General features: G+C 34.4%; 2 protein-coding genes across 2 annotated transcripts; both read left to right on the top strand.

The window, feature by feature from the left end:
• Positions 1 to 4,418: 4,418 nt before the first annotated feature.
• On the top strand, positions 4,419 to 6,475 carry LOC133318293 (uncharacterized). Its single transcript, XM_061520287.1, has 3 exons — positions 4,419 to 4,715; positions 4,830 to 4,886; positions 5,252 to 6,475. The coding sequence occupies exons 1-3, from the start codon at positions 4,419 to 4,421 to the stop codon at positions 6,473 to 6,475; spliced, it is 1,578 nt and encodes a 525-aa protein (XP_061376271.1).
• Positions 6,476 to 11,433: 4,958 nt separating this feature from the next.
• Positions 11,434 to 19,169, top strand: LOC133318292 (NAC domain-containing protein 40-like). The gene is made up of 7 exons (XM_061520286.1): positions 11,434 to 11,626; positions 12,077 to 12,330; positions 12,806 to 13,105; positions 13,487 to 13,848; positions 16,152 to 16,181; positions 16,561 to 16,744; positions 18,253 to 19,169. Exons 1-7 carry the CDS (start codon positions 11,434 to 11,436, stop codon positions 18,412 to 18,414), a joined length of 1,485 nt encoding a protein of 494 aa, XP_061376270.1. The 3' UTR covers positions 18,415 to 19,169.
• Positions 19,170 to 21,603: the final 2,434 nt, after the last annotated feature.

Here is a 21,603-nt window from a genome sequence, read left to right as displayed (position 1 = left end):
TTTAGACAAATATACTCTTTCATTGTGAAAATTTATTAAAATCCAATCAATTAATTATTTTCTCTTTTGTTCTTATTTATAATCATGTAATAATGATAAAGGCCTGGGCTAAGTCTGGGCCGAAATATGGGCTTAGTTTAAGCCTACGAAGTAGCTAAAAGCCTATTTGAGATTTGAGCTGAAATTTTAGAAGGTGGGCAATAACGTTATTTGGAATGCACTTTAAAAATAAAATATAGAGTGATATAATATTGATTTAAAAATCAAAAAATATTTTAATAATTATATAATTTATTTATGTATTTTACCATAATTATTTTTAATTAAAAATTATAATTTTTTATTTTACCTTCTAAAATATATCCTTAAAAACTATTTCAGCTGCCAGCTGGAGTGAATTATGAGGGGATTAATGTAGACCCCACTCTATCCTAATGCTCCTACTTTGCGCAACGTTATTGAGTAACAAACAACCCCATCCACCAAAACCAAGTTTACTCCACAGAGTTTTATTTTAGTAAAAATAAAATAAGAAAACAAAAACAAATAATCACTTTTTCTACCGCATTCCTCCTTCTTACTTGGATACTTGGAAAAGTCTCTGTAATATGGCCTTCATTGTTGTATAGTACTATTATTGTACTTGTCTGATTCAATTATGTTAATGCTTCTTTTTAGTCCTGGAATTTTTCACCAGGGTATGCAGAGCTTAATTAATAACAAGTCTTTAGCATCATGTGAAGGAAACATAAAATCTTGAGCATCTTATTTGCCTTGTTGGCAATGTTTGGCATAAGGACTTCTATCCACAAACTGAACATGTGCATGGATGACGAAAGATTGACAAATGTGGTTCCTATTTTCTTTAAACTTCAATAATTTATCTGTCTCCTATACATAACTTATTTTCTCACAATAAGTGTTCTTATCTTGCTCCAAAACAATAATGTCAACATGTTCCATTCTGCTATAAATGGGATAAAACTTGTTTTCCTTCCCAGCTAAAATTTTAGTTGTGTCTAATGATGGTAATTTGTAGGGTATCCCAATTAGTCCTAATGAGATAATAACAGCGATTATATATATATGGAAGAAGATAAACTTTGGGTAACAAATAAAAACGCAATTGGTATGCAAAAGTACCCTAATACTTGTAGACATAATGGACCAAGTGAAGTCACATAGTATGTTTCCCTTCCAACATTAGAAGATTAGGGTGTGTGACCAAATTGGCAAAAGAACCAAAGGGGTGGGGTCCTCCATGCTTCAGCCATGAGGCACTGTGTTGTTTTCTTTACGACCATTGGATTTGTTAAAGCTCAAAATCCAGCGATGATTTCCTAATCATTCAGTCGTTTACGAGGGCCCCACCTCGTGCCCTGAAAGTTCACCTCCTTGTATCAAAGAAGTGAGTTTCTTTTGTTGATAATATATCACGGTTGTTAAATCTGATTCGGGCATCGATCCGGTAGAGGTACTGAGTCACTGGGTCGTTGGTCAGATCGGTGGGTTACTGGTCTAACTGGTTGATCCAGATATCTATAGATATATAAAAATATATATAAATATGAACCATATAAATTCAATTATATTCTTCATATCTAAAATGAATTAAGCAAGATTCACTAAATAAGCTAAAAAATATAAAACATAAATAAATAAAAGTGCATGCTATTACTATGTCAATTTAAATTGCAACTCAAAATCCCCATAAACATATTTCTCAATGACATTGAACTCATATTTTTTAAATTCAACTACATTAAAATGACATATGTCACATTCTCTAATTTATTATTCCACAAATTGCTTCAGTATTGAAAACTAAGAGGTCATTGTAGAAGATTATACTAGAAAATAAAATTTCAAAAAAATTTTAAAATAAGTTTTATATTTTTTTTATAAGATGAAACCGTTTTTTTTTTTTTTAAAATGCATGACCCGACCGGGTCACCGAGTTTGACCGGGTCAATACATGACCGGTCCAATGTTTAACCTGAAACGGTCTGATGATCAGTTCACCGAGTTCCGCGTCGAGTGTAATATATGATTGATTGAAATTTTGGAGTTTGTAATATAATTGACATACCAAATATTTTTCCGTACTTTTTTTTATTTTTTGCCAAATATCCAAAGGACTTTTCTTTGTTTTCTTTTCACCCCTTCAATTATCTTCCTTTGAAGTTTCAGGTTTTGCTTTGATGGAATTATGTGAACTTGCTTTTCTCCAAAACGTCAATAGAATCTGTCTTAATTTGACTCAAATATTGGGATTATCTCCATAAAACCGGTTTTGCTATCCACCAAATTATGAAGACAATTACCACTGATATCGCCCTCATTATTATTTAGCATTCAATGCATCAAATTATCATGACAATTACCACTCATATCGCCCTTATTATTTAGCATTCAATGCATCAATTAATATCTCCTGATGGTACGGGGATGTCTTCGTTGGGTTTTGGTGAGAAGAGATAAACAATCAACATTTTGTTAATGGCATTATTTCGGTTTTTATTTATTTATCTTCTTGATATGATACTTATTACATATTCCAGTAATTAATAATAAAATATTTCTTAAGAAATCAGCATTTAATAAATCCTTAATTATTTATCTTTTAAGTAGCATATCTTAAGGTATCGTAACCATTTTCGTATTTTATTCAATTAGAATTATCCTGAATCGCGTAAAAAATTACTGTTGGAACCACTTTTTGTAAAAAATGTGACTAATTTACGTTTTTTTTATTGAAGTCGTACATATCACCAAAACATAAATAAAAATATTTATTAGCAAAAATAGGTAAAAATACAGCTTAAAAATATAAAAAACGGTAAAAAAAAGTAAGTTTTTACTTTTTTTTATATGAGTTCGTTTTTTCTACGGTTAATGTAAATAGCTTATTTACATTGAGTACAAAATGACGTCGTTTTGAGGTAAAAATCAAGATTTTTTTGTAATTATAATTTATTTCAGGATTATAATAGTATTTTTCATTAAATTTTTTATTTTTTCAATCCAAAATGACGTCGTTTCGAGAACGAATGTAGATAATTTATCTACATTCACTTTAAAAATATTAAAACCTTTTTATATATACTAAAAATTGAACCGGATCAACTTTTAATTCATGATCCAGTTTTATTTTAAAAAAGACCAAGTTAATTTTGCAAATTTTACATGCAGAAATTCGATTTTGACAATATTGATTGGGACTGATTATCCAATTAAAATTAATTTAGTTTGTAATTTCAAGGAATAATGACAAATTAATTAATAAATGGCGTTTAAGACTGCGTGAGAAGTCGTGTGACGTGAAGAACATTCCAGGTGAGATAAGGGTAATAATAGAATAGGAGAATTGATCAAGTTGAAATGAATCAATACAATTCAATTCTCCAAAAAAAAAAAAAAAATACAATACAATTCAATAAATAAATATCCTTTTCGGTCCTAGTAAATTTTACCATGTACCTAGTAAATAAAAAGGTTATTCGTGGTTCTATAAAATTTAAAATGGATCTATTTTAATCCTTTCGAAGGACTAATGTGAGTCTTTTTTTAATTTGTGAAGGACCACAATTTTACCTACATAAGTTTATTTTAAATTTTTTAGGAACTACGAATAATTTTTTTATTTGCTAGGAACTAAAACGGATATTGTGAAATTTGTTGAGGTGAAAAAAAATATTTATTGCTATTAGAACCGAGACTCAAAACAAAAAAACAAAACATTCACGTGCTATATTACAATGGACGTAATTTTTAAGTTTTAACGCAACACATTCACATGCACGTCCCAGATTGGATGCACTTGCTGCCAAACGTGTCTACCTTGTCCTCCATTCTGGTCTTTTTAAGGAGGGGATTTTCTAAATTCTAACGAACCAAAAGGCCAATAAACAGTGTTTCCTTTTCTTCTTCTATCACTTTCATTCTCTTCACTTTTTTCTTTCTTCCTTTCTCTCTCTAAGATTCTGTGACGGCCCAACTCAACTTAATGCTTCCATTTATTACCATCTCAAACGTATCTTCTCATATGTTTTGACAGGTTCCCACTTTTTCAGGTCCTCAAAATCCCTTTAGACATTCAAATACGCCATATCAGATGCACAAGTAAGAAGAATTTCAGCTTACCAAAACATTGGAAAAAGATCATGGTGCAGGTCATAACTGGCTCATTATCATCAAATCAAATCGTAATTAAATTCGGGATATTCTGTGCCTGCAAATATAGTCCCTCACAATTTTCACTATGTCCTTGTGTCAGACAAACAATCTGAAAGAGAAGCATAACAAGATAAGGAAACGAGGTTGTTCCTCGTCCTCTTCCTCCTCTTTGGTTAGAAGAAACCGGTTCGAGCGTGCCATTTTGGTGGGGAAGAAAAGGAGGGTACCGAACCCCTTCATCCATGTGGAAGATTAGGACAAGGTCACCTTCTATGGAGAAGCATCATCACCATGCTCAGCTCACAAAAGCAGCTTTTCCTTCTTCTGGTTCCGGGTTCTTCTCCGAAGAGAAGGAACTTTCTGTGTCTGCTAGAAAACTCGCTGCTACACTCTGGGAAATCAATGATTTGCCTAAATCAATGATCAAGAAGGAACCAATGAGAAGCTGCAAGGATATGATCGGAAACAGAGAGAAAGCCTTGAGATCAAGCTTATTGGGGCAACATATCTCAGATCCATTGAATAGTCCTTTTTCTGAGGTAAATTCATTTCAAAGTATCACTTTTTTCTTCATTTGTGAACTGTCCTGTTTTTATTCTGGTTCATAGGGTCTGGCATGAATCATGTTTTCTTATGTACAATTGATTGTGCAGAGAATGAAAGGGTTTGAAGATGATAGCCGCAAAAGAAGCACTGCCAATTTAGAGGAGGTATAGTATAGTAATTTATCAAAACAATTAGAAATATGGTAGGCATATTCATTATGAACGATCATCCGGTTACCTTTTTGTATATTAAATAAAGTGATGAAAAAGATGATAAATTACTACACAAAACAATGACATAAATTGGTTGTGAGATTTTTAAATTGTTTACCATGTCTCAGAATGATCAATTTTCAAATCGACACTGGTTTGTAGTACTAGTAACAACCAAGACTTTTGGTAGGTCTTGAGAAACATAATGTAGATCTGACCAAGTTAATTGAGAGTGGTGTTAGGCATAATGATTTCTTCTTTATTTTTTATTTTTTTTTCTCATGGTTGTGAAGGATTATTATGTTGAAATGCAACAGGTAGGGAATCAGCAAAGAAACAAGAAGAATTGTGGAAAATGCAGGGTTAGAGTCAAGAACCATCTGAAGGAAGCTAGAAGTGGCTTATCTACATCGAAGAAGATTCTAAAGGTCTTAAAAGAAATGTGCCTTCAAGAGCAGCATTCATCAAGCATACCCCTCATCTTGGCTGTGAGTAGTGAGCTTGATCGGGTTCGAAACCAAATTGATCAATTGATACAAGATCAAAGCTCCAACAAGGATGATATCAAGTGTCTCATGAAGCATTTTGCACAAGAAAAGAATGCTTGGAAAAGAAGAGAACGAGAAAAGGTTCACCATGCCATAACGAGCACAGCACAAGAGCTTGAGGTGGAGAAGCAGCTAAGAAGGCAAACTGAAAGGTTGAATAAAAAGATTGCCAAAGAAATGGCTAATGCAAAAGCTTCTAATTCAAAAATGTCCAAAGAGCTTGAAAGGGAGAAGCGAGCAAAAGAGATTCTGGAGCAAATTTGTGATGAACTAGCCAAAGGCATTGGGGAAGGAAGAGCTCAGATAGAAGAACTGCAAAGGGAATCAGCTAAAGTCCGAGAAGAGGTGGAAAAGGAGAGGGAAATGCATCAGTTAGCAGATGTTTTGCGTGAGGAAAGAGTCCATATGAAGCTTTCAGAGGCTAAATACCAATTTGAGGAGAAAAATGCTGTGCTGGAGAATATGAGAAATGAGCTTGAAAGTTTTTTCGGAACTAAGGAAGGAGAAAACTGTGATGTTAATCCAGAGTTTAAAAAACTCAAGGATCTTGAGTCATACTTAAACAAGACATGTTGGGAATTACAAAATATAGAGAAAGTGAATGATTTAGATGTTGGGGATGGAGTGGAGAATGAAGATGACTCAGCTGATAGTGATCTCCAATCCATTGAACTAAACATGGTCAATGACAATAGAGCCTGTAAGTGGAGTCGTGCTTGGGAAAATGTTGCTCAAGATGACCGAAAAAGAGTTTCAATTGACAAAGATATAGGGAGGAAATCTTTCTCTGAGAGAATTCAATGGGGAAGTATTTGCTTCAACAAGGGATCTACCAGTGGTAAGAGGGACTTTGGTATATATATTCAGGAAAGTTCTGATAAGTTTGATGGGGAAGGATCAATTGAATTTCATTTTGGAGCTCAGATACAAGAGGATAACGAAGAAAGTGAAAGCTATAGACCAATCATGAGTCTCCAAGACCATATATCATGAGCCAATCTTGCTCAGACAAGTGGTCAACGTTGACTTGCTGTGCAATGTTGGAGAATGGGGAGAAAATGCTCTGGCTTTGGAGGGACACAATATAAGGCAAGAGGCTACAGGAAGAAAATCTGGATATCAAGAGTTTTGATAGGTTGGTACCATATAGAAAACTTTTCTATTTTTTTTGTTTTGAACTGTTAATGCTTTCTTTCCCTGGAACATTCTTGAATTGAGTATGTTCAAGACTCATCACTAGCAAGAAATTGTAAGTATTGACTACAATTGCACACAGCGCGCAGTTTTGGCTCTAGTTGTTAATTTATTTGGGATTTCCTTATGGTTCAAACATGTTATCTAAACAAAGGAGAAAAGAATAACTACTCTATGGCTAAATGCAACTGTGTTGAGAACACAAATATATTTGAACTATATGGTTGTGATTGAAATGAAACAGTACTAGCTGTGACAGCCTAACAGATAACATTATTATTGAATACTTCCAACCCTTCAAACATTTGTATACTGTCTTATGTGTCGTTTTCCTTTAGATCAACCATCCTGTAGGGCCATGTCTTTTTGATCATTTGGCAAAAATTGCTTATTTTTTAACTGACAATCCCATGTCCTAACATGATGGTATACCGAGCATATAATAGTTGAGGGTGGACAACAGTCAAGTAATCAATACTAAAAGTAAAGAAAAATGTATCGGGGATCTACAGCATTTGCATCTTATGAAAAAGAACGAGTAAATATATAATTTGACCCTGATAATTTGTCTAATAAATTTAACCATTGAATGTATGTTGGTGATTGATTTAGTGATTCAATTATTTAAAAATCTAACACGTTGGCATTTGAAACATTTAGAAGACATTGCAGTTCCAGTGAGTTACAATATTGAAACAATAACAACAGATAAGGCTAAGGGTAACATCCATTCTACAATATCAGGGCCTATTCCAGAACTTGAGGAGGCTGGTTCATAAGTTGTTGATCATGAAAGAATGAAATTACTTCTGGGAGCCTTCGACTTTTGTCCATGTTGATTTAAAGCAAACGGGGTGTTGGGTTCACAAGCCTGATAAATTTTTATAACGAGGAGAAAAACAATCAGGGTCTTCATCATCTTATCCAAACTCATTCAAATCACAGTGATCAAATTAAAAAACCGATAAGGGAAAGATAAAAAATTGAAAAAAAGAGACAGTATATTTTAATTGGATTGGATCGGTTTTCGGTTTAGTGATGAAAATTGATCAAATTCAAACCGATGCAATGTGCTATGTATTTATTATTTTTGAAGTTCCGCTAATGTTCTTTTCCCTAATTCAGTAACCTTTACTCAGTTTCTCCCTTAGTTTCGAACCTAGAGTAGACTATTCTTAAATTCACATTCATTTGCGTATCTGAAAAATTCACTTTCATTCCAGAATCTAGAGTAGACTATTACTCTATTTTAACTCTTTATGAGTTTTAAGATTTATTCTAATTTGAAGACTTGAATTTTTCAAGTTTGTATGATTTCATTTTGATATAGCTAGTGATTTGTAAGGCTGAAATTATAAGCTTTTCAAAAAATCGAAAACCAATCCAATCCAAATCGAATAAAATTGGACTGAATTGGATCAGATTTGAAAAAATTTTCCAAACCGAAGGGATTGAAAAAAATCCATACGAATCATCCACTTCCTCACACTATCCTTACCTCTTTATCAAGTAAATAATTATCCTGTTATTATTGGGGTAGGATATTATAACAATCAATTAGGGTTACTACCAATGTTACTACCAATCAATTTCACCGTTAGATCGATTATGTTGATCCAACGGTTACTTTTATTTTCATCTTTGTATGGTTATGATTCTCCATGTTTAATGTGAAAACATTAAATATGAAAAATCATAACCATAAAAAGATGAAAATAAATATAAAATATTAAATATGGGAAATCATAACCATACAAAGATGGAAATAAATATAACCGTTGGATCAACATAATCGATCTAACGGTGAAATTGATTGGTACTAACATTGGTAGTAACACTAGTTGGTTGTTACAATATCCTTCCCCGTTATTATTTTCCTATTAAAAGTCAATTAGCTCTAATATCTTGAAATTAACTAAAATTTGAAATTTGAAACTTACGATAAAATAGGAAATAACTAATATTATCATTTAGGGCTTGTTTGGGAGTCATGTTTAGGAGGAAAAGGAAGGAAGGGGAAGATTTTACTTATGTGTTCTCCTTATTTGTGAGTTTAAAAAAATGGAGGAAGGAAATTGGAGATTTTTGTAAAATCCTCCAAAACCCTTTTTATCCTTAAAATTAGTTCCCTCAATTTGGGAGTTTGAGGGAATTTTTAACTCGCAAACAAAGGGGAAGAGAACACCCTTCATTTTCTTTCCCTTCCTTCCCCTCCCTCTCCCTTGAATCCCCTTTCTCTCTCTTGGATCCCTTCTTTACTTTCCCCTCAAAACTTGGGGGATTTTTATCTCCCAAATAAGGGGTTTTTGACCACTATAGTCTTTTTTTAATAATTAATTACCAAATTGACCCTATTTATAAACTATTTCAGAAATTTAACCTCTCCAGAAAACATAACACCAATCTGCCCCTGTTTGACCGTTGACTATGAAGCCTACCCGGGTACACCCCTACCTACCCGGGTAAATTTTAAAATTTTTTACCTACCCGGGTACACCCTACCTACCCGGGTATATTTCTTGAATCTGGAAAATGTTTGAATTATTTACCCGGGTAGGGAGGGGTGTACCCGGGTAAATAATCATAAACTGGTTGTGTGCGCCCATCCTCTTTGTGTGAACAGCAAATGAAAATCTCTAAATTGAAGGACTAACGCATGGAGAACAAAATCTGAAAACAGGTTATTGATGAAAAATATTCCACTGGATCATATGCCTGAGATTAGTGAAGCAAATAATCAAGGTTCTGCTCCAACAAAGGATGCTATTACATGTCACCAGTCAGACAATTCAAAAAAATGTTCAGAATTAGAGGTGAAGGAATTAGGCGTTGACAAGCTTGAGTTGTAGAAAACTGTAAAAGAGACAACTGAAGATGGCAAGAGGAAGATGTTGGAGAGGGTTGTCTCAGATGCTCAGAAATTGGCCATTCTTAAAATGACTCTGCAAGGTTTGAAAAAGAAACCAGAAACAAAGAAGAAAAGCAAGAAGAGAAAAGCTTGAGTTATGATTATTTACCCGGGTACACACCTCTCTACCCGGGTAAATAATTCAAACATTTTCCAGATTCAAGAAATATACCCGGGTAGGGAGGGGTGTACCCGGGTAGGTAAAATTTTTTAAAATTTACCCGGGTAGGTAGGGGTGTACCCGGGTAAGCTTCATGGTCAACGGTCAAACAGGGGCAGATTGGTGTTATGTTTTCTGGAGAGGTTAAATTTTTGAAATAGTTTATAAATAGGGTCAATTTGGTAATTAATTATTAAAAAAAGGCTATAGTGGTCAAAAAGCCCCCAAATAAGGGAAGGAGAACACCTTTCATTTTCTTTCCCTTTTTTCCCCTCCCTTTCCCTTGAATCCCCTTCCTCTCCCTTAGTTTCCCTTCTTTACCTTTCCCTCAAAACTCCCAAACACACCATTAGGGATTTAAGTTAGAGATTGATGGATGATCCTGACAATCAAAGTGAGATTGTCCAACTACATCAAAATATATCTCCAAAATTTGTGCACCATTATCAAGATTCAGAATGGAACGTTCAACTCAAAAGGCATTCATATATTCTCAAAATTCACTTTTAAATTCTTTTGACATCTCCACACTGAATCACGGGGACTCATAAAATTCATCAAAACAAAACAACTCCAACGAAGTCCATTTAGCGTAGCTTGGACAATGGATAAAAAAAAAAGGCCCAGTAACTCAAGATAAGTTCAAATCTACTATTAATTCCTAAATTCTTAGTTTTAACCTCTGAAGCAAGCAAAGACTAACCTTTACTTTATTTAGGGCATTCTTCCTTTCGTTGCCTAAAGGTTAAAGCTATTGTACATGAAAAGTAACTTTTCTTGCGTAAAAGTTTGTATCAACAGTAAATGATGGAACTAATAACATATTCCCGTATAGAGTTTCGACATTTATTTACTCAATAAAATAAAATAAAAATATTTTTAATAATATAAGAGAGAATTTTATTTCATGCAATAAAAAAAGGGAAAAATGTACCTAATGTTACTTTAGACAATTTTGTCTAATGTTTATCAAAACGACGTCGTTTTGGGGTTGAAAAATTAAAAAAGTAAAATGATAAAGACTATTATAACCCTGAAATAAATTAAAATTACAAAAACACTATGATTTCCGTCCCAAAACGACGTCGTTTCGATGAACATTAGATAAAATTATCTAAAGTAACATTAAAAAAATCAAACCCATAAAAAAAATAAGTGAGACCCATTAAAGAGAAAAAGAAAAAAAAAAGAAGAATTTAGTGAATTTCATTTATTTTTTAAAAATCACGTGAGATAATTTTATCTCGTATAATATAATAAATATATTTCACTAAAATAAATGAAGCAAATAAGTTTTTTTTTTTTTTAATATATAGTTAAAGAGACGTATATGATTATAATTTTAGGAATGCCAATTTTAAAAATAATATATATACCACTTCTTTGCCATGACACATTCTGCACCGACCCGCTGAAAAGCTCTTCGGCCACGGCAGAGCCAGCTTGCTTGCCACACACAAGCAAGCAAAGCACAAACACAGATTCATAGTTGAAACTGAATCCTCAAAACATAGCCAAATACAAAAGCCAAGGAATAATCCCCTTAACACCAACCCAATCTTCCAGCTTTTTTGTTATGTTTATCCTATGAAGCACCTTAACCTTAAAAGTTAGCTTATATTATTGTGTTTAGGAAAAAAAAAAAAAAAAAAAAAAAAACAGAGGAGTGTCAGGGTTGTGCTGGATTGGATGATGGAAGGAGTTTCCAGCGAAGCCCATATGTCAATTGCCGCTTCTTCCATGTTTCCTGGGTTTAGGTTCTGTCCCACCGACGAGGAGTTGATTTCTTATTACCTCAGAAAGAAGTTGGATGGTCATGAAGAGAGTGTTCAAGTCATTTCCGAGGTTGAGCTTTGTAAACATGAGCCTTGGGATTTACCAGGTCACTCCTTCTACTTTATCATCAATATTATTATTCAGTTATTCAACAACAAATTTTGTATATGAGTAATTAAATAACAGCAATTTCCTTCCTTTTGTATAGCCTTTAGTTTTTATATTAAATATTAATTCTATTTAGTGTATGCTTATTATAAAATGTTCTTTAGTTTTGAATAATTGCTTAGTAATACTGTTTGATGCATATTGTTTATGACTGATTGAACATTCAAGAAACATGTATCTCCTTAAAAGCAGAACATGTAGAACTTCTCTAGCTTGTGTTTGTTGTAGTTGTAGTTGTCCAATGTTATTCATTGTCTTTGATATCCATTTTCTAAGAAAATATAGAGAAAAAAAATGTAATTTAAAATTGTTATGCATGTTTAAAATATACCACCAATTCAACATAAATATTGAAAACATTGACTTATTAGTACTGGTTTGAAACCAGCCAAATCGTTCATTCAATCAGATAATGAGTGGTTCTTCTTCTCTCCCCGGGGAAGAAAGTATCCAAATGGTTCACAAAGTAAAAGAGCAACTGAATGTGGCTATTGGAAGGCCACTGGTAAAGAACGCAATGTAAAGTCAGGTTCTAACGTTATTGGTACAAAGCGTACTTTGGTATTCCACTTAGGGCGTGCACCTAAAGGGGAGAGGACTGAATGGATTTTGCATGAGTACTGCATCAATGACAAGTCTCAGGTACGTAATCATTAACTGAATATGTTCTTCCTATATGCAGGTAACATGATTTGTACATAGATTCTAAGTTGAATGTTTGTTGTAACCATAGTAGTTAATTGCGCCGCAATAGCGTCGCGAGCCGCGCTGTATGGGCGTAAGAAACTGCGCCGCGCCGCACCGGAACGCAATAGCGGCCATTGCGATCGTATTTGCGGCCATATTGCTGTCATAAGGCAAAATGTCAATTTTGTCCTAAATTTAAATGTGTAAGAGAAAAAATTTAAGGGTTTTTTTTGTCTATCCGTGTCTTTTTCTGTCACTTCTGCCATCTCTGCCTTTAAAGAATGTTTCTTTTTGTCATTATTTTTGTCATATATCTATTCTGCTATTTTCGCAACCGCAACCCGTTATAAAGCTACAGTGTTTTTTGAGGTTTGTCGCGACATGCCGCAATCCGCATTTGATTGGTAACTGTAAGAAATGTATGTTTTAGGATTCTTTGGTTGTTTGTCGCCTAAAGAGGAACACAGAGTTCCGTTTGAGCGATCCACAGAATAGAGCTTCTTCAAGTCAAGTGCACCCTGTGAATTCACGGGAAAGTGATTGTGCTATCTCAGAAGGTGGTATTGATCAAAGGGGTGCGTGTGAGCAAGAAAAAGAGGTTGGATGTAGCTCCAAGAGAAGCAGTAGCAGCTATGGTTCTCCTTCAATGGAACAAATTGATTCTATGTCTGAATCAAATCAACGACCAACTAATGAAGCTAATTTGACAGAATCTTCGGGTCAGGAAAAGGTATATTACTAGATTCAGTTTCTTTGTATTAAGCACATCATTGGATAAAAAAATTTGAACAATTCTTTCCCTTGTTATAATTCAACCAAAAAGCTTAAGTTATTAGGTGAGGGTCTCTTTAATGATTTATATTATATTCTAACACGCCCCCTCACACGAGAGCTCACTGGAAGGGTGGATAATTCCACGAGAGAAAGTGAGGGGCGGTGAGGATCGAACCCAGGACAACGAAAGAAAGTGAGGGGCGGTGATGATCGAACCCAGGACACAAGGCTCTCATACCATGTAAAAAACCAATTCAGTCCAAAAACTTAAACTATTAAGTGAGAACCTCTTTAATGATTTATATTATATTCTCACGGTAACACTCTATTGTAGGAGGTGGATGAAGAGGATTGCTATGCTGAGATACTAAAGGATGATATCATTAAATTAGATGAATCATCAATCTCACAAGAGGCTAACACAAGACCACAGGACCCTACACAGATGCATGGTTACCAAGGCACAGCACAACGAAGAATAAGATTAAGGGTTGGGAATTCAAGACCTTCTACTGCAGGAGTTAGTTTCAAAAGCACAATGCACTCATCAAAGAATGCCTTCATTGCCAGAATGACCAACCGTTTGGTGATATTTGCTTTCATGGTTTCCACTTTGATAGCTATATATTTTTTGTCATCATTGGGTGGTCTCAAACAAGTTAAATGTTGTGGGAAATTTTCGCGTGTAAATCATGATTAGTGCTATGCTTTAGCCTTTTGAGTTTTTGTGTACAAATTAATGACGATCTCCTCTGCACCTCACGAAATCGGGGTTTAAGAGGACTGCTTGTAGTGGAGGTTTATGCAAGGATAAGGACTCTTTTTTTTTTTCTTTTTCTTTTTTAATATTGATTCTTATATATATCTTATTAAAGGAATTGATTCTTTGCACGTGAATTCACATTGATCGAATCCATGTATAAAATTAGAATGATGTCGGTTTAATGTTAAACAGTCGAAATAAAATATAGTGGGGGTCATATAATTAAAATAGCATTTCACAAAATCAACCTTGATACCATGTTCAGTTAATAGCGCTGGAGCAGGTCGGAATAAATTATGTATCACCCGCAATTTGAAGTGTCGTGTTTCACATCCCTGAGATGTTCTCGTATTTATAATATTTAAAATTTTATTTATATATCATGAAAAATTAATTTATGTTTTACTAAATTAATATAATAAAAATAAAAATGGACATTGAATAAATTTTATTGGAGTGCATAAGACATTTTTTCAATTTAAAAATATAATAATAAATATTTACATGTTATGTTTTTTTGCAAAATTAGTCGTGTTATCAGTTTAATTTTATTTTTTTGTTATATTTAATATATATATTACATAAATTAAAAATATTATTTAATATCAAAACGTGTCGAAATTTAATATTTTTTAGAATTAATATAGTGGAGTATCGTATTCAGTGTCACATATCGATATCGATATAACATATATTAACACCACACATGATTCCATCGCTTATAAGATTCAGCGTAAATAAATAAAGGGGAAGGATATTGTGACAATCAAGTTGTGTTCCTACCAAGTGACTACCAATCAATCTCTCCGTTAGATCGATTATGTTGATTTAACGGTTATATTTATTTTCATCTTTGTATAGTCACGATTCACTATATTTAAAGTGAAAGCATTAAATATGAGAAATCATAACCATACAAAGGTGAAAATAAATATAAAGTACTAAATTTGGAGAATCATGACCGTACAAAGATGGAAATAAATATAACCGTTAGATCCATATAATCGATCTAACAGTAAGATTGATTGGTAGTCATTTGGTAGTAGCACAACTTGGTTGTTACAATATCCTTCCCGTATAAAATTATTAAATTGTTATGCGTATATAGGTTTTTTTAACCCCTCCAATGCAAAATTTTAAATTTTTCATCCATTTAATTATTTTGATAAATTATTTATTTTCAAGCACATATGGAGTATGCATATTAAATCGCCCATTACCTTACGCGCGAATGGTGCAAAAGTCAATGTTGATTACTAATAGACATGTGTTAAATTTTGCACGTCGCGCATGAAAGACAAGTGCAATTTGAATGTGCATTACTAAAATGAGATAAAATATTATACTTATTTTTTTAATACCTATTCTTTGCTGTTCTATATTAGAATCTTAATTAATATTTATTTTTTTTCTTTCTTTTAAGATTTTAATCTAATAATATTGAAAAAATAAATAAAAGTATAATGTTCTATTTCTCCTAAAATATAAGTCTTTTCTTTTCACATTAGACTGATAAATGATTTTATGAAAGAATTAAACCTCCTAATAATTTCCAATTTTGAGAACAGTGACCTTTTGGTCACATTTAGCAAAAAAATTTACCAGACTGGTACGTCAACAGTAAATTTTGTCAAAATGTCACGCGGCATATTTCGCTACACTGTGTAGCGAAATATGTCATGTCAGGATGCACAGTCAGAAAAAAATGACACGTGTCAAACAGGCAGATATTCGCTACACTGTGTAGCGAATTATGCTTGGATTCTGCCTGCTTGACACGTGTCATTTTTTCTGACTGTGCATCCTGACATGACATATTTCGCTACATTGTGTAGCGAATTACTTGCAAACATATTTCGCTACACAATGTAGCGAAATAAGCCGCGTGACATTTTGACAAAATTTACTGTTAGCGTGACAATCTGATAAATTTTTTTGTAAAGCGTGACAAAATGGTCACTCTTCCTTAATGTTGCGGGTCAAAAAGTCATTTGCTTATGATGCGAAGTAGGGGAGACTAGGGTGTTCCCAACGGTACCGAATCACAGCCTTCATCTTCCCCTAAGTTACTGCTTGAAAGTAAAAAGGGAGAAAGAGGGTGTTGCAGTGCAGGTTTAGGTTATACTCATCGGCGTCGTCGCTGGTTTAGAATTCCTTAGCTTCCAAAATTTGTCGTGTTCATTACGTCACTCACTCTGTTTCCGTAACTCAACTTTTTTTCATTTTCGCCGAACTTCAGCATTCAGAAGAAAGAGAGGAGCTCGCACTTGTTAGTTGTCACAGATCGATAATGAATTTAGGGTTTTCTCGCACACTACAATCTGTAAGTCTTCTCCTTCCAACTCCAAAGCCAATTGAATTCTACCACGCTGCAGCTACGTCGCTGATCTTGTTTTCTTTTATCTTTCCTCTTTGCACTCGCGATTCAATGATCCAACATTTTCAATTAAATAACCCTAATTTTTATTACTTCTATCTGATTTAGCCGATTGACTTCCGTTGACCATCGTTTTTGCAATTTCGAGAATCTACAACGAATGATAAACCTAGTTGTTCCCCAAATTTCCCCTCCTAATTTTAGGAATTAGGAATCAGCAATCAAAATAACAAAGTGTCTCTTTGTGACGTATCATTATTTGATTTTGAAGGTGTTCAGCTTGTAATTTAGGAATCATGTCGAGGCCCATGTTGCTTGTTTTCTTGCTGCTTATACTTATAATCACCTCACAGTTCGAGTGGAAGCAACAGCTTGTGGCTGATGTTGACTCAAATCCGAACTTATCTCAAAAGCAGCATCAGATTTCAAGGCCTGAAGAAACCGTAAAGGAGAAGGTCCTAAGTTTTTCTCATCCTTGTTTTTGTATGTTTGTGCATAAAGTATCTCTTTAGTGTGGTATTGTTTTTGGGTCTTTTGCCTACTGTTCGATTCAAGCTGCTTATCCTGATCCTTGCATAAGGTTACATTTAAATTATAATTAAGTAAAGAAATTTTTCCCGGAATATTGAGAGGTGTTGAGATTATAACACAAGTGGTTATAAGTTTCTACCGATATCATATATTTGTTTAGATGGATGTGTATGTTAGCTTGGATCTTTTTGTTTCATTTTGCTGTACGTGAATTTTAGTGTCAGTAGGTTTGTTTTCCTTACCTTGAACACTGCACAACCATGCTTCTTGTAGAGGTGAAGGGGAGTTTGGTATTCACTTTTCAGAATGGTTTTATGTACTCCTGTTGATTCTCCCTTCCCAGGGAAAAGAAAGAAAGATAAAACCCTGAAAACTGGAGTTTTGAGATTGTCCGTGTGTCCAGAAGTTTATTTCTTGAAATCAAGATCGGTATAGTTTTGGTGGAAGTTATATATTGCTTAGTTTAGATAGCAGTAGAGACAGATCTTGCTTGAGTTGTAATCTGATTCTTGCTTCCTTTAAAAATGAATGGACATGGAAATGGTAATGGGATGGCAATTTGTTATGAATATCTTTATACATCTTATCAATTGTTAGCCATTTGTTTTAATAAATTGATTTATATGGAAACCAAACCTTTTACATGGGGAGTTGTGTTGTTGAAGCCTTTCTCTGTCTTCCTCTACATACCGTTGAGGAATATTTTGGTAAATTTTTGTATATGTGTTTGCTTTGAATTCATCAGGAGTGTTCAAGTTATGCTCCATATAATTCTTTCTAAGTGAAACAAGTCATCTTTGTGGAAACAGAGAGTTTTTATGCGTAGTTTTTTCTTGTATGCCCTTTCTGTGGTTTGTGCAAGATTCCCAACTTCCAAGGTTATCATTCCATCTTAAAGATCTGCATGTTCATACTTTATTTAATTATCACTGGTAACAATGCAAATAAGTTGAGAGGACAATCTTTTGATTATATAGCTATGGTATCTCACTGTCTTAGACAAATCAGGTTCAGATCTTCATCATTTGAGAGAATTTTGGCTGTGTATGGAATGCCATTTCAAAAGTTGTCTCCCTGTGGGAACAGTGATACATGTATGGACTTGGATTTGAATGACTCGTTTTCAATGTTGATCAATCGTTATGTGAAAATTTTATTGTAAAGTAAATTTTGGAACCGTAAATAATGTCTGCTAAATGCTAAAGACATTTCATATTATGCCAAAAATGAGAGAGCCTTAGTTTTTGGTGGCTTATATACATTGTATATATTAGTGTCATATATTTATACACCTTCACCATTTTTTTTTTCCATGTATTATGCAAAGTATGCTCTAACTCCAACTTTTGTAACAGAAATTTGTCTGTTGGGGTCATGCTATTTTAATCAGATATTTGCTAAGTTTTCTTTTAATGGGTGTTGCTTGCTGCAGATTATTTTAGTGCAAGAGAAGAATATTCGAAGACTGAATGAGCTTGTGCGGCATCTCCAAGAACAACTGCAGCAGTGTAGAAACAGAACTATAAATGGCACTGTAAGTCCTCTAGCTGATCGGATTCTTGAGCTTGAGCGACAGCAAATTTTAGAGGATTAAGCCAATACAGAAAGTATGTTCATGAAGTTCATCTTTATACTCAAGTTGTAAAGTAGATTCGTAATTTGTTGAAAGGGAGGGTTGTAAAAGATTTGCTTCCTGTTTGAACTACGATTTTGAACTCTATCTCAATGGGAGTCCTACTCCTACATCATTCAATGAAAAGTGCAGTGTTTGAATCCTCTATTAACCCATGAATAACAAAATATGGCTGGGCCATTGTACCTCAGTTATCTTCTACTAGCCAGATGACATAAAGATACTATTGTCTGCCATTACCCAGTAGCTGAAACAGGAGTAAGTATGAATGTATAATGTGATAGTAGCTATTGGAGGGCATTATTTTGCTCAGATTAGGCTTAACCATACACATTGAGATCACAAGAACCACCGAAAGAGAATAGGTTGAAGAGGCAATGTGGCAATGCTGATACTATGGCAGTGAGTGAAGCAGAATGTTGACACCAGGTCTTGAATTACAGTGTGCTAGAAGGTTGCTGTGCTCTTAATTTCTTACAATGAAGGTGAATATGGACCTATGTTGCCATCTCTTGCGTGGCTGTTTCTGTCGGTAAAACACTATTAGTCTATTAGACGTACGTTCCAACAAGAAATCCTTATGTACTCTTATCAACTCACTAAAAAATGGCACGGTATATTACTCTACGAATGCATAAGTAATTTTTTGTTTTTAGCAGTGTGTATCTCGGGAACTTTGTTAAATTGATCATGGAAACGAGACATTAATGTTTCAGAGCTGCCTTGAACTCGGCCAATTTTCCTTCTCTAGAAGACAATTCTGGGTTTACTTGTTTCAGATTTCCTTTGGTTCAGTTGACGGTGAGGAGAAGAAAGAATATGTTCACTTCCTTTCAACTCTCATGGGAACCGTAAAAGTAAAGGTTTGCTAGGAATGAAATCCAAAGCAAACAAGCTGAGCATATTTTGAGAGATGAGACTCCATTTTTCGAATTTATTATGCTAAAATTAGCAATTATTTTGAGCATATTTCAAGCTATTCTGCAAAAATATTTATATAACGGTACAAACACGAATACCAAAATCAACCTCTGGGTATTTTTGTGCTTTTTGAGCATTATTTGTGTCTCTTAATTATTTAAAAAGTATCATTTTATTCATGTACTAAAACATATTATTTATTTGTCCCTATTTGACTGTTAACTTAACAATATACTCGAGTATATGACCTTATACTCGAGTGTTCTGCGAAAAAAGCTAAACTCGAGCACACTGGTGAACTACTCGGATATTATTCACATTTTGGGCATTTGTTGAATTATTTACTCGAGTATCAAGGGAATACTCAAGTATATGTCCCTGGCTGAATTTTTTAAAAAACCCCTATTTCACACATTACTTTTCGCATACCTGGGTATCACGCGAATAGTGAAGAAGCTCATCCGTGCAATCACCCAAACCAGCCAATACAATCGATTGGTAGTACTCCTATCGTCATTATCCCCTCGTTATTCATCTGATTGGTCCTTCATCTAAGGTATGTATTTCGGTTTTGGGTTTTTTGATGAACCTTAACCCAAACATTATTTTCGCTGGTTAATGTTTGTAATTTTAATGTTTGATTGCATTCTCCACGCTCCTTCCATTCTTCTACAATCGAGCATCAAGCCCTCTACTCGCTCCATTGCTACCCAAGTTTACTCACATTATACTTCTCACTCCTCACTTCCTAATTCCGGTCATAATGGTAGGAGGCCCAAAATATTATACTTCCACTTACTGTTGCTTTATGGGCTTTTATTTTTGTGTTTTGCTTGCTTGTTCATTGAATTTTGTTGATGAAATGTTGTTAGTTACACGAGTCTTGTGTATGCATAAATTGCACGCTAGGTGTTTGATAAAATTCTGAGATGATCTCTTCCATTCCAAAGCTCATCTTTCACTTGCAAACCTTCTCATAATCGAAGGCTCGCTCAAGTTTATGTCATCATCTCCATTCACCCCCTTTTGTCTTCTTAATTTTCTCACACAAGTCACCCCCTTCAAATCCCACATGCAATGCTCCTAGATGACTTCAAGCTCAATTTCCCTTGTTTTCCTATTGTTGGCCGAAATTTAACAAGAAGAAAACCTCCTTTTTTTTATTTTGTTGATGGTATCAAGAATTAGAAGAAAGAACCATGTTGTTGGGGAAAGAACCTTAAATATTCGACTTGATGAACTTGGACCTTCTCATGAACATTGGGACTATTTTGAACATGAAATTAAAACCTTAGACTTTAAGGAACCCGTCACTAGTAGGTGAACATGTATATTCTCTTATAATCCTGAGACTTGTAAGGCTGCATCTTTGAAACGGTCTAAGTATTTATGGAGTGTCTCGCTTGGTTTCTGCCTGATTTTGCCTAATGTAAACTCGGACTTCAGATGCTTTTTGCTTGTAGCAAAATTCAGCAGGAATTTATCTTCGAACTCTTCAAATGATCGAATTGAATTTGCCAATAATGTCGAGAACCATGTCTGCGCAGCTCCCGTTAGAGTTGTTGCAAATATCTGGGAAATGATTGACTCATCAATTCCCCTTATGTACATATCTGGGTCGAAGGTGTCAATGCAAACTTGAGGATCCTGACTTCTGTTGTACTTCGGCAGACGTGCCGAATCAAACTCTTTCGAGAAGGGCGCATTCACAATCACGTCAATGAAAGGGATGTTGCTATACTGTCCTCTATGATATTTTCTTCTACACGCACCTCTTTCGACGTGGCCAAAATTTTGCACATCTCTATTACGCTCAACAATGTCCCTGACTCGATTAGCTTCATCCCGATTACAATATGGGCTTCTGAGCCTGCCTTCTTCTCTATCTCGACCATTACTCACAGCTCGACCTCGTTTGTCTTCCATATTCGCGCTTCTATCAATGTTGTTTTCATTATGACCATTATTGGTGCCTTGGCCTTGGTTGGTGTCTTCATTTCGGTGTCGGTGGAGATTAGTTTATCGACGCTCCTCTCATCTTATGCATCCTTCTGCTCGAACTCGGTGTCTTGGTTGTTCCGAGTTGTCCCTCTGGATCAAACACTTCTCCAGATCTTAGATTCTTTGAGCATCCATCTACCTCTGGAGCTGGTTGTGGTTCTCCATTTCCTCAATTCATTAGAGAAGTGCATTGAGGGCAGTTTGCTCTATTCGTTGTCTATTTCTACT

This window comes from Gastrolobium bilobum, unplaced genomic scaffold (assembly GCF_033153095.1).
Source record: "Gastrolobium bilobum isolate Gb01-03AN ecotype WA unplaced genomic scaffold, APGP_CSIRO_Gbil_v1 utg11607, whole genome shotgun sequence".
Classification (NCBI taxonomy): domain Eukaryota; kingdom Viridiplantae; phylum Streptophyta; class Magnoliopsida; order Fabales; family Fabaceae; genus Gastrolobium; species Gastrolobium bilobum.
Note: the sequence above shows the minus strand (reverse complement) of the source record. Positions and strands in the feature narration are given on the sequence as shown.